The following is an 8,764-nucleotide window of genomic DNA, read 5'->3' as shown; positions in this document are numbered from 1 at the left end:
CCGGATGTTGACAACGAAGAGCAAGAAACTATTGATAGCGGGTGTGTTGAAGCTAATATTTTAATCATTAAAGTACTGGCTGAAAAGGTGGAGACTGAAGCTTAAGCTTACAGCACCTAAACTTTTTGTACAAAATGTTGCTTAACTGGCAATGCTTTTCTAACCGGATCTGCCCCAAAGAAACACCAAAAATTGACACAAAATTAGGAATAAATACTAAACTAGGACAAAAACAAATAGTAAGCATATTGATTGTGCCTCATGGTTTTTTTTTTTTAATCACCTGAGTTTTTATGTTGTTGTTTATTTGATTTTTATTTTTAGATAATGATCAATCTTAATTCAATCTTAATAATTTTATATTTTGTACATCAATGCATTCCAGACGGTAGATCCTATATGAAACTATGAGGGGACAATATACCATGACGATTTTTGATTTATAATGTCTTAGTTTTATATCATTTTGCAATAGTTTTTGTTTCATTTTTGTTTTTACATTGTTAATAATGAGTCTTTCATAACTGTCAAGTTGATACTAGATGTGTACCTGTTACAGCTACTGTTGATTGTGGTACAGAGTACAGTATTTGTGAGGTTTTTCTGAGCGGTTCGAGAAACTTGTTGTACAGACAGAGGATGATGTCACGCGGTTGGATTGTAATTTTTTATAAACCGAAAAAAAAACCTTACTAGTTACGCAACAATCGTGTATCCATATTGGCATGTTTCTATACATCCAGCTATGTTTCTATTCAACCCTTGCCATTTGAAATGTACAAAAAGTTTAGTAGTACTTAGAATAACACAGGATACAGTGATAGAAGCGATCATCTTAAATCCTATTGACTCAATGGCATTTTTCAACTTTCTATTATTTACTTTCTTTTACTTTAGTACCGAGTATTAGGACTGAGATGTCACCATATTGACACAAGAAACTTTCCAGACGATGCTGATAAAGCTGAAATTAAAAGATGTTGCAACATTACATAATGAGATCCGCTTAGTCTTAATTAATATTATGAGTTATTGGTGTACACTTCTTTGAAAATCATTGTATTTAATTGCAGCATGTCTATTCCTCGTGGACACACCAGCAGAGGGCAATACTGATCTAGTGATTAAACCGGAACTCTTGAAACACTATTATGTTTCTAAGGGACGCGTTAAAGAGACGTACTTCTTGGCTGACTTCAACACTGACAACAACAAAGGGAACTAAAGAAATTTGTCCTTTTAATACGGTAGTATTGCTGTGTTGTTACAGTTAAGGGATCTAATGGTTTCATACTAGAAAACGTTTATTGTTTATTGCACAGCAAAGTTTGGCTAGCCTCTTTTGCTAAAGTTAGCTTATGATACGTTAACAGTTTAACCCTTTTTTGTGCTTTAGCTGTGTTTTGTATTTTACTTTAATTGTTGCAAATTGAATTTCCCTGCAGTATCCGCCAGGAGTTCGTCATGAATGTGAATCAGGGGACGGTGGGTAGCGACCCGGTCATTCTGGCCACGGCTGGATACGACCACACTGTACGCTTCTGGCAGGCCCACAGCGGGATCTGCACCAGGACGGTCCAGCACCAGGACTCAGTATCCTTACCCTGATATATGGAGGCTTACGCAGAATGTGTACTGTCATGTTTGAATAATTATAGCTTATGACCATTTATAAATCTCAGGTTTTAAGTTCAAAGTTAATCAGATGTTATCTATAGCTTCTCACAAAAATCCACGTGAACGCAAAAAGTGCTTTTGTTTTAGTTCTGTGTTTATAGATCTTCTATAAACCCTTTAGGGTTTGCCACAGTGGGTTAATTGCCTTCATCTCACATTGTCCCTGGCCTCCTCTTTTGTCACACCAACCCTCTGCATGTCCTTCTTCACTACATCCAAGAATCTCTTCTGTGGTCTTCCTGTTTTCCTCCTGCCTGGCAGCTCCATATTCACACTACACAGGTCTCATTTACACTGTCTCTCCTCTGCATATGTCCAAACCATTTCAGCCTCGCCTCTAACCTGTCTCCAAACCGCTGTCTTTACTCCGAATGAATCTTGAAATCTTCATTTCTACCACATCCAGCTCTGTTTCATGTCTTTTTGTCAGTGTCACCATCACTAAACCACACATCATACCAGGTCTCACTACCATCTTATAAACCTTCACTTTCACTCTTGCTGCTATCCTTCTGACACTCATCCCCACATTCTCCAGCCTGCCTGCTCACTCTTTGTCATCTCTCTTGCGGACTGTCTCTTACTTTAGTTGGTTGACTTCAGGTATCTAAACTCAGCTACCTTCACTGTTATGGCTGTCTCTCTCTCATTCACACATGTATTCTGTCTTGCTTCTGCTGACTTTCATTCTTTCTCTCTCCAGACACTCTTCCACTTGCTTTAACTTCAGCAGCAACCTACATTGTCCACTTCCTTAACATTTACTCTCAGCAAGTAAATTCCCTCGAGGTCACACCTGACAGAAGTATGATTGCAGCTGCAGGTTGGTTACAATTTTCCCCACAATCCTTTTTCTCATTTCTCACCTTAATGTTACTTTGCTTCATAGTAATGTTTGCATTGTGCTTTCAAGGTTATCAGCATATCCGCATGTACGACTTGAACTCCAACAACCCCAACCCGGTCATCAACTACGATGGAGTTAGCAAGAACATCACGTCTGTGGGCTTCCACGAAGATGGACGCTGGATGTACACAGGAGGAGAGGACTGCATGGCTCGCATATGGGATCTGAGGTACTAAAGGACAAGCTCACTGGTCTTTGTTTATTTAATGATCAGCAAACTAAACTCTGATCCCTGCTCTACCTTGTAGGTCAAGAAATCTGCAGTGTCAGAGGATCTTCCAAGTAAACGCTCCGATCAACTGCGTGTGCTTGCATCCTAACCAGGTGAGGCACTCAGTACACACAGATGAATCAGGTGAGGCTGTGCTCTTGGTTACTATCTGGCGCATTTGTACTTAATGCCGAAGATTTCATTATGTTTTTTTAGGCAGAGTTGATAGTTGGAGACCAGAGTGGAGTGATCCATATCTGGGATCTGAAGACAGACCATAATGAGCAGCTGATTCCAGAGCCGGAGGTCTCAATCAATTCAGTTCACATCGACCCAGATGCGAGTTACATGGCAGCAGTCAACAGCTCGGTCAGTTGCCTAAAAGAATCTGCAGCATATGTGGCGCAGGATAATACATTCACTCTTTTATAGCATGTTATATTAATGAAAACCTTGTTTCCCCCCCGGCTCTCTTTTACAGGGAAACTGTTATGTGTGGAACCTCGCTGGAGGCATCGGGGATGAAGTGACTCAGCTCATTCCCAAGACCAAGATCCCTGCACACAAACGCTATTCCCTCCGCTGCAAGTTCAGCCCCGATTCCACGTGAGTGAACCTTTTTCTCCAATTTACCCCTCAGTTCCCCACCGAAAATACAACTTGACATTTTGCATTCGTCGTCGCCTCCAGGCTGCTGGCCACCTGCTCGGCAGACCAGACGTGTAAGATCTGGAGGACGTCCAATTTCTCACTGATGACGGAGCTCAGCATCAAGAGCAATAATCCGGGAGAAACATCCAGAGGCTGGATGTGGGACTGCGCTTTCTCCGGAGACTCGCAGTATATTGTTACAGGTCCGTACAGCAGCACACTGCAACACCAGATCTCAAAACTGAATAAGAGTTGTTAAAGTAAAACATTGCAATCCATCTGAGGGCTGCAGATGTGAAATGTGGCTGTTTGTAAGATAAAAAGGACGTCTCATTTTCTGATTTTTGTCCTCATTTGTCATACTAACCCCTGCCCTGCCATTACATCTGGAATTATGTAAAAGGGGTTTAAAATGGTTTAAACATTATTATGATTTTTTTTTTACTTTTAGACACTTTCATGTAAGGCTAGACATTGCTTTGTTTTAATTCTACTTTTTCACTCACTCCACAGCCTCCTCAGACAACCTGGCTCGCCTGTGGTGCGTGGAAACTGGTGAGATCAAAAGGGAATACAGCGGCCACCAGAAGGCCGTGGTGTGTCTGGCCTTTAATGACAGCGTGCTCGGCTGAGAAGGAGGAGGAGGAGGAAGCAGAAGGAAGAGATAAAAGGTTGTCAGACAGGAACTAAAGACTCTTATGAGGATGCCACTCATGTCGCGTATGTCAGCGCCAGTACAACAATCGACTCGGGGAAGCGTGCACAGTGGCCATCTCTGGCATATATGCAGAGCGACACAGCCAAAATAAAAATCTGTAAAGCTAAAATCTGTTTTAATGGACCTATTTTGTTTCCACAGACGTACAGAAAGAAATCTGCCAATGACGAGGCAGACATAATAGTTTGTTTTTTTTTAATTCAAATTGCAAAGCTCTGTTTTTACAGAGCGCTGTATTTATTGTAAAAAAGACCACATTAATCACAGGTGCTTTGTGTGTGCAGCAGACTTACTCTTACTCTATGTATGATTTATTTGAACAGCTGTTCTGTTCTTCGTCATGTGGAGGTGGACTGCTGAATAAATGGTGTACAGAAATGTCTTTATACCCAACAGGTTGTGTCTTTTATTCTCAGAACAAAACAGTCACATTGTAACAGGAACGGTTACACACAGCAGTCCGTTACAGGACATACAGTTAGAGGCATTTACAACAAAAAAGGGGGAGCGGGGGTTCTTTCTTCTTTAATCTCTGAAGCGTGCCACCAGAGAGGGTATTATACATGAAGAGAGTGATGATGGGGATTTGGCGATAACTGTGACAGCCCGTCTCCAGCTCACTTCTTTCTCGGAAGGAAGAAAATGGTTTACAGGTGGCTGTATGGCACAAAGGAAACAGTCAAAGCTCGCTTTTGTTCTTGAAGAGGGAGCCAAAAAAAAAAAAAAAAAAGACAACTTTGTTTCCCTGATCTTTTGCCGGGAGGATCGAGAGAGAATGCAGAGTCACTCTGGAAGGTAGTAGAAGCACACGGACACGCAGATGTTGCTGGGGAAGCAGATGTCGATGCAGAAGTAGACCAACCTCTGTTTGCCTGGGCCTGAGAAAATGAGAGGTCATGTGACTCATTAAAAAATACAAATTTAGATTCAAGTGTCACTTGAAAACAAATCATTTAGAAATGCAGTCATTTGCATGAATCATTCATGGTTTAAAAGCAGCCAGATTTAGTTTGGTGTTCAGCATGGGCTCATGTACATGCTGTTGAGGGAGCACACAGTAAAGTACATAAAAAGACTTTCACCCTGTGGAAAGGTCACATTAGGCCACGAATCAGGTTTCAGCCTGACACGCTGCTGCGTTGCGGAGCGGCCGCAGGGCTAATTGAAAAACCTCTCTGCGCGCAGGCTCCGGTGACCCTGACAAATGAGCCCTTGTGTGAAAACTTCAGCATAATTTCTGTTCTGTTCTCCCAATTTGTGACTCAGGTGTCTGGAAAAAAGAGTCGATTCATAAATGAGTCTATGAAACTAATAGGGAACAGCTCTGAGGTGGTTATAGAAAATTCCACTGTTTTCTGAATATTAAAGGGGATCATCGTCAGAGTAAAAGACTCCGCGGTGCTCTTTGGTGCAGCTTTGTCAAACAGTATCAGAAATTGTGAAACCAGTTTTTAAAGCCTATGTTCCAAATAAAGACATATTTCATCAAAAATCCAGAGCCCGTAAAATGTTCTGACTTTCCTGAGGAACTGAGCCTGACGCCAGTTCATTTTTCCTGAAAGTGTAAGTTTAGGAGAAATGCAGCACACTGTTTTTTTTAGTTATTCAGAAAACATAACTCAGGATTAAATCATTAGATATTTTGGGAGATATTTTCAGCTTCGAATTAATGCGCATTTGATCTTTGAGCCGTGCAAAACTTCAAATTTTGGTATTGATCCGATACTAAATATATACAAGATCAGTATTGCAGATATCGATACTTAACCCGTAAAGGTAGCTTATGTAGGGGAGAGCAGTGTGTGTGGTCTGTGAGATCAATCATCAATTTGTATATTCTGAACACATTTTAATGGCCACTAAATCACTGTAATTTTTTACTGTCTACAATAGTTAGTTAAATGAGTTAATCAGTATAACAACCCTTTCGTGGTGGTCATGTATTTTGAAATGTACCTGTTCCTAAAGCACTTTAGGTCACCTTCTGTTGTTGATGTGTGTGACAGTCGACACAAACCGGTTCAGACATTTTTCATGGTGCATGTTTGAGGTATATTCTTTCATATCCCAAAAAAATACTTTTCTCACCACAATTCAGTGAGCTACATACTGAGAGGATAGAGGATAGAAACAAAGTATCAATCCAGTATCGATACTAAAGCTGGTATCGATACTACTGATATTTGGATGTATTGATACTGATACTATTGATATCCCACCACTAATAATGCAAAAAGATGTCACGCAGTGAAAACATGAGGATTTGTTGACAACAGGTAAAATTCAAAATATATCAGCTTTGTTTTTTCACTAGTTTAACTTTTTTTCCTAAACCTTATCAGAATAATTGTAAAGCTTTTTTTTTTGAACGTTTGACGTTTGAGCCAAAGCAGTCCCCTCACCCTCGGTCCTCCTGGTCCAGTGGACCGACCTGTCCTGACACAGGGCCTGGAGAGGCTCCTCCAGCGAGGACACATTCACCTGACTGGCTGCCAGGACTCCCAGGAACTCCATCTGCCTCTGGGTCTCATTCCCAGACAGCTGGAACTGGCTCTGCCGAGGACAGCACCGCAGTATCAATATCCACAACAAAGAGTTCTTATTTTATCATATTAAACTCATAAAGGAGAAAAAGCGAGAAAAAAAGATGGAAACTTGAGCTCCTATTAGCCTGAAATCTACACTGACGAGGCCAACTTTGAATTTGTGCTCGATTTCACCCCAAACACTGTGCGTAATTGCACCTCTTACAACTCTGATTGGCTCTGATAACAAACCGCTTAAAGTCCTGTTGTGCTCGAGTAGCTCACACAGCAACCAGTTTTCCTTTTCTGTTAAAAAGAACCAATAAGACCATTGTGCCTTGGCACAAACAAGCCACATCTGCTAGCCCCAATATCATAGATTAAATGGCTACAGCAGCTACGTTTGAATACACAGAGCCTGTATGAGATATGTGACACCATGGATCACAGAAAAGCAGCTTCTGAGACGAGGAACTTGGGTATTGTGTAAAAAGATGATAAGAAGTCCCTCTCAGTTTACCTCCAAGGTCCCACAACTCATCTCAAGGTCTCCATTCATCCAGGGCCAGCACCATTCACCTGATCATATTGTCAATTCATAATTAAGAATCAGATAATGACACAGATGAAAACGTTTTAAAGACTGGATGTCAGTGTTCAAGATCCAGGCATTTGTCAACAAGCAGATACACGCTGGCCCTTTAATGCATCAACCTGTATTTTAATCCAAAAAGAAGCGCCTTAAAAGTTGAAAAGCCCTCACACAGAGCGGCCATTGTGCCCAGGCCAAGGCTCGGGCTCGCTGCCGTAACCTCCTGTAAGAATATCCTCGGGCACGCCGAGGGGGCTGAAGGGATCAGATGTGCTGAGGAATTCAGCCATCGGAGTAAGAGAGACAGACTATGAGGCTCTTCAAGGCCCTGTACGCTTCACCTCTCTCTTTGTACGGCGTACCCAACAAAGTCATGCAAAACCACCAAGTCCTGGCTCAGTGGTGCAGTGCACTGAAATGCCAGTTCACACAGTAGTGCGGCTGCTACCTTAGAAACACCTGGCAGAGCTAAAAGGGCAACTTTTTCTTAATATGCCTGGTGCACTTTGATGTCTCTCGTAATGCAGTAATGCAGTGGGGAAGACCATATTATATAACATGTCCCCTGCCCGCTACCTTGCGTGCCGTCTCGTGGAGGACGGAGTTCACATTCTTGTAGTCTGACTGCTCCATCTTTCTCAGGAAGCATCTCTCCTGGCTGACGGGCTTGTAGCAGATCAGACTCTGAAACACAGAAACACATTTACCCATCATAACTCGCAGATGTTCCCCCTTTTTTCTAATTATTCAGAATAATTCAAGTCATCTGGACATACATGTTTTATATCAAAGAGCACAGTGGACGTCTGATTCAGCGACGAGGTCACAGAGAAGGTCACCAAGTCATTCTGCTGGTCAACAACTGCTGACTGGTTGATAAGCGCGCCAGTCTGATCTGAAACAGTGAACCTCACAGTCTGCAAAGGCTGAAAAAACAGAGATTTGTAAATCAGAAGTTGGAAAATGTAAACCGGGGCATGATAAGGGAAGGTGTGCGTCATACCTGAGTGTGAGGCTGAGACCTCCCGAAGTGCCCCGTCAAACCCAGGGCGAGGATGACCAGGAGCAGGCAGGCTGAGAGGCTGACCCAGAATGCCTTGTGCGGGAAGTGGAACAAAGGGGACTCCTCAGGGCCCCCATCCTGAGAACACATGAACCAGCAACAGGCTTTAAAAAACCTATTTGATGGTTATTTGGGGTATTTAAATCCCAGGCTGTGGCAGAACAGGAACCCACCCAGCAATAAACTTGTAAACTTGTAATACAACAAAAGTGGGGTCTGTAAGTAACCAACATATCCCAGCTATTTCAAATCTTCCATCTTGTCTGTAACGCGCTTACCGTGCACTCTTCTTCCTCCAGGCAGTTTTCTGAACGCTTCCAGCACCTCACCATCGCTGTGTCCCTTGGCGGCTCCTCACTCGGTCTGCTCCCGTCTCGTAGCTACCGGCATGGAGCTGTGGTCATGACCAGCACTGGACTG

At 42.4% G+C, this 8,764-nt stretch overlaps 2 protein-coding genes across 4 annotated transcripts; one reads left to right on the top strand and one right to left on the bottom strand.

Moving 5' to 3' along the window:
• The first annotated feature begins 8 nt into the window (after nt 1-8).
• mlst8 (MTOR associated protein, LST8 homolog (S. cerevisiae)) lies at nt 9-4,551 on the top strand. 3 transcript variants are annotated; one of them, XM_087845360.1, is made up of 10 exons: nt 1,152-1,250; nt 1,337-1,350; nt 1,446-1,593; nt 2,449-2,500; nt 2,591-2,753; nt 2,833-2,908; nt 3,012-3,164; nt 3,277-3,401; nt 3,486-3,649; nt 3,960-4,551. In XM_087845360.1, exons 1-10 carry the CDS (start codon nt 1,152-1,154, stop codon nt 4,076-4,078), a joined length of 1,113 nt encoding a protein of 370 aa, XP_087701486.1. In that variant the 3' UTR covers nt 4,079-4,551. The 3 variants fall into 3 exon arrangements, with proteins under 3 accessions (XP_006800981.1, XP_006800980.1, XP_087701486.1); XM_006800918.2 differs by lacking the exons at nt 1,152-1,250; nt 1,337-1,350 and adding an exon at nt 9-41; XM_006800917.3 differs by lacking the exon at nt 1,337-1,350 and having other exon boundaries at nt 1,151-1,247.
• Nucleotides 4,471-8,764, bottom strand: bricd5 (BRICHOS domain containing 5). Its single transcript, XM_006800916.3, has 6 exons — nt 8,623-8,764; nt 8,285-8,422; nt 8,058-8,207; nt 7,858-7,965; nt 6,567-6,717; nt 4,471-5,042 (listed from the first exon to the last, which is right to left on the bottom strand). Exons 1-6 carry the CDS (start codon nt 8,674-8,676, stop codon nt 4,948-4,950), a joined length of 696 nt encoding a protein of 231 aa, XP_006800979.2. The 5' UTR covers nt 8,677-8,764; the 3' UTR covers nt 4,471-4,947.

Source organism: Neolamprologus brichardi, chromosome 8 (genome assembly GCF_056152115.1).
Source record: "Neolamprologus brichardi isolate AB-2024 chromosome 8, ASM5615211v1, whole genome shotgun sequence".
NCBI lineage: Eukaryota > Metazoa > Chordata > Actinopteri > Cichliformes > Cichlidae > Neolamprologus > Neolamprologus brichardi.
The sequence above is the reverse complement of the archived record's forward strand: the minus strand, read 5'-3'. Positions and strand labels throughout refer to the sequence as shown.

What these genes read in the sequence shown, in the direction of transcription:
- mlst8 (XM_087845360.1), top strand. Translation starts at nt 1,152, where the DNA reads ATGTTTCTAAGGGACGCGTTAAAGAGACGTACTTCTTGGCTGACTTCA. An exon ending in CGGTCCAGCACCAGGACTCA is followed by an intron (nt 1,594 to 2,448) that starts GTATCCTTACCC and finishes ATTTACTCTCAG; the next exon opens with CAAGTAAATTCCCTCGAGGT. An exon ending in TGTGCTTGCATCCTAACCAG is followed by an intron (nt 2,909 to 3,011) that starts GTGAGGCACTCA and finishes ATGTTTTTTTAG; the next exon opens with GCAGAGTTGATAGTTGGAGA.
- bricd5 (XM_006800916.3), bottom strand. Translation starts at nt 8,676, where the DNA reads ATGGTGAGGTGCTGGAAGCGTTCAGAAAACTGCCTGGAGGAAGAAGAG. An exon ending in TGCTCTTTGATATAAAACAT is followed by an intron (nt 7,966 to 8,057) that starts GTATGTCCAGAT and finishes TCTGTGTTTCAG; the next exon opens with AGTCTGATCTGCTACAAGCC. An exon ending in CTGGACCAGGAGGACCGAGG is followed by an intron (nt 5,043 to 6,566) that starts GTGAGGGGACTG and finishes TCATTTTCTCAG; the next exon opens with GCCCAGGCAAACAGAGGTTG.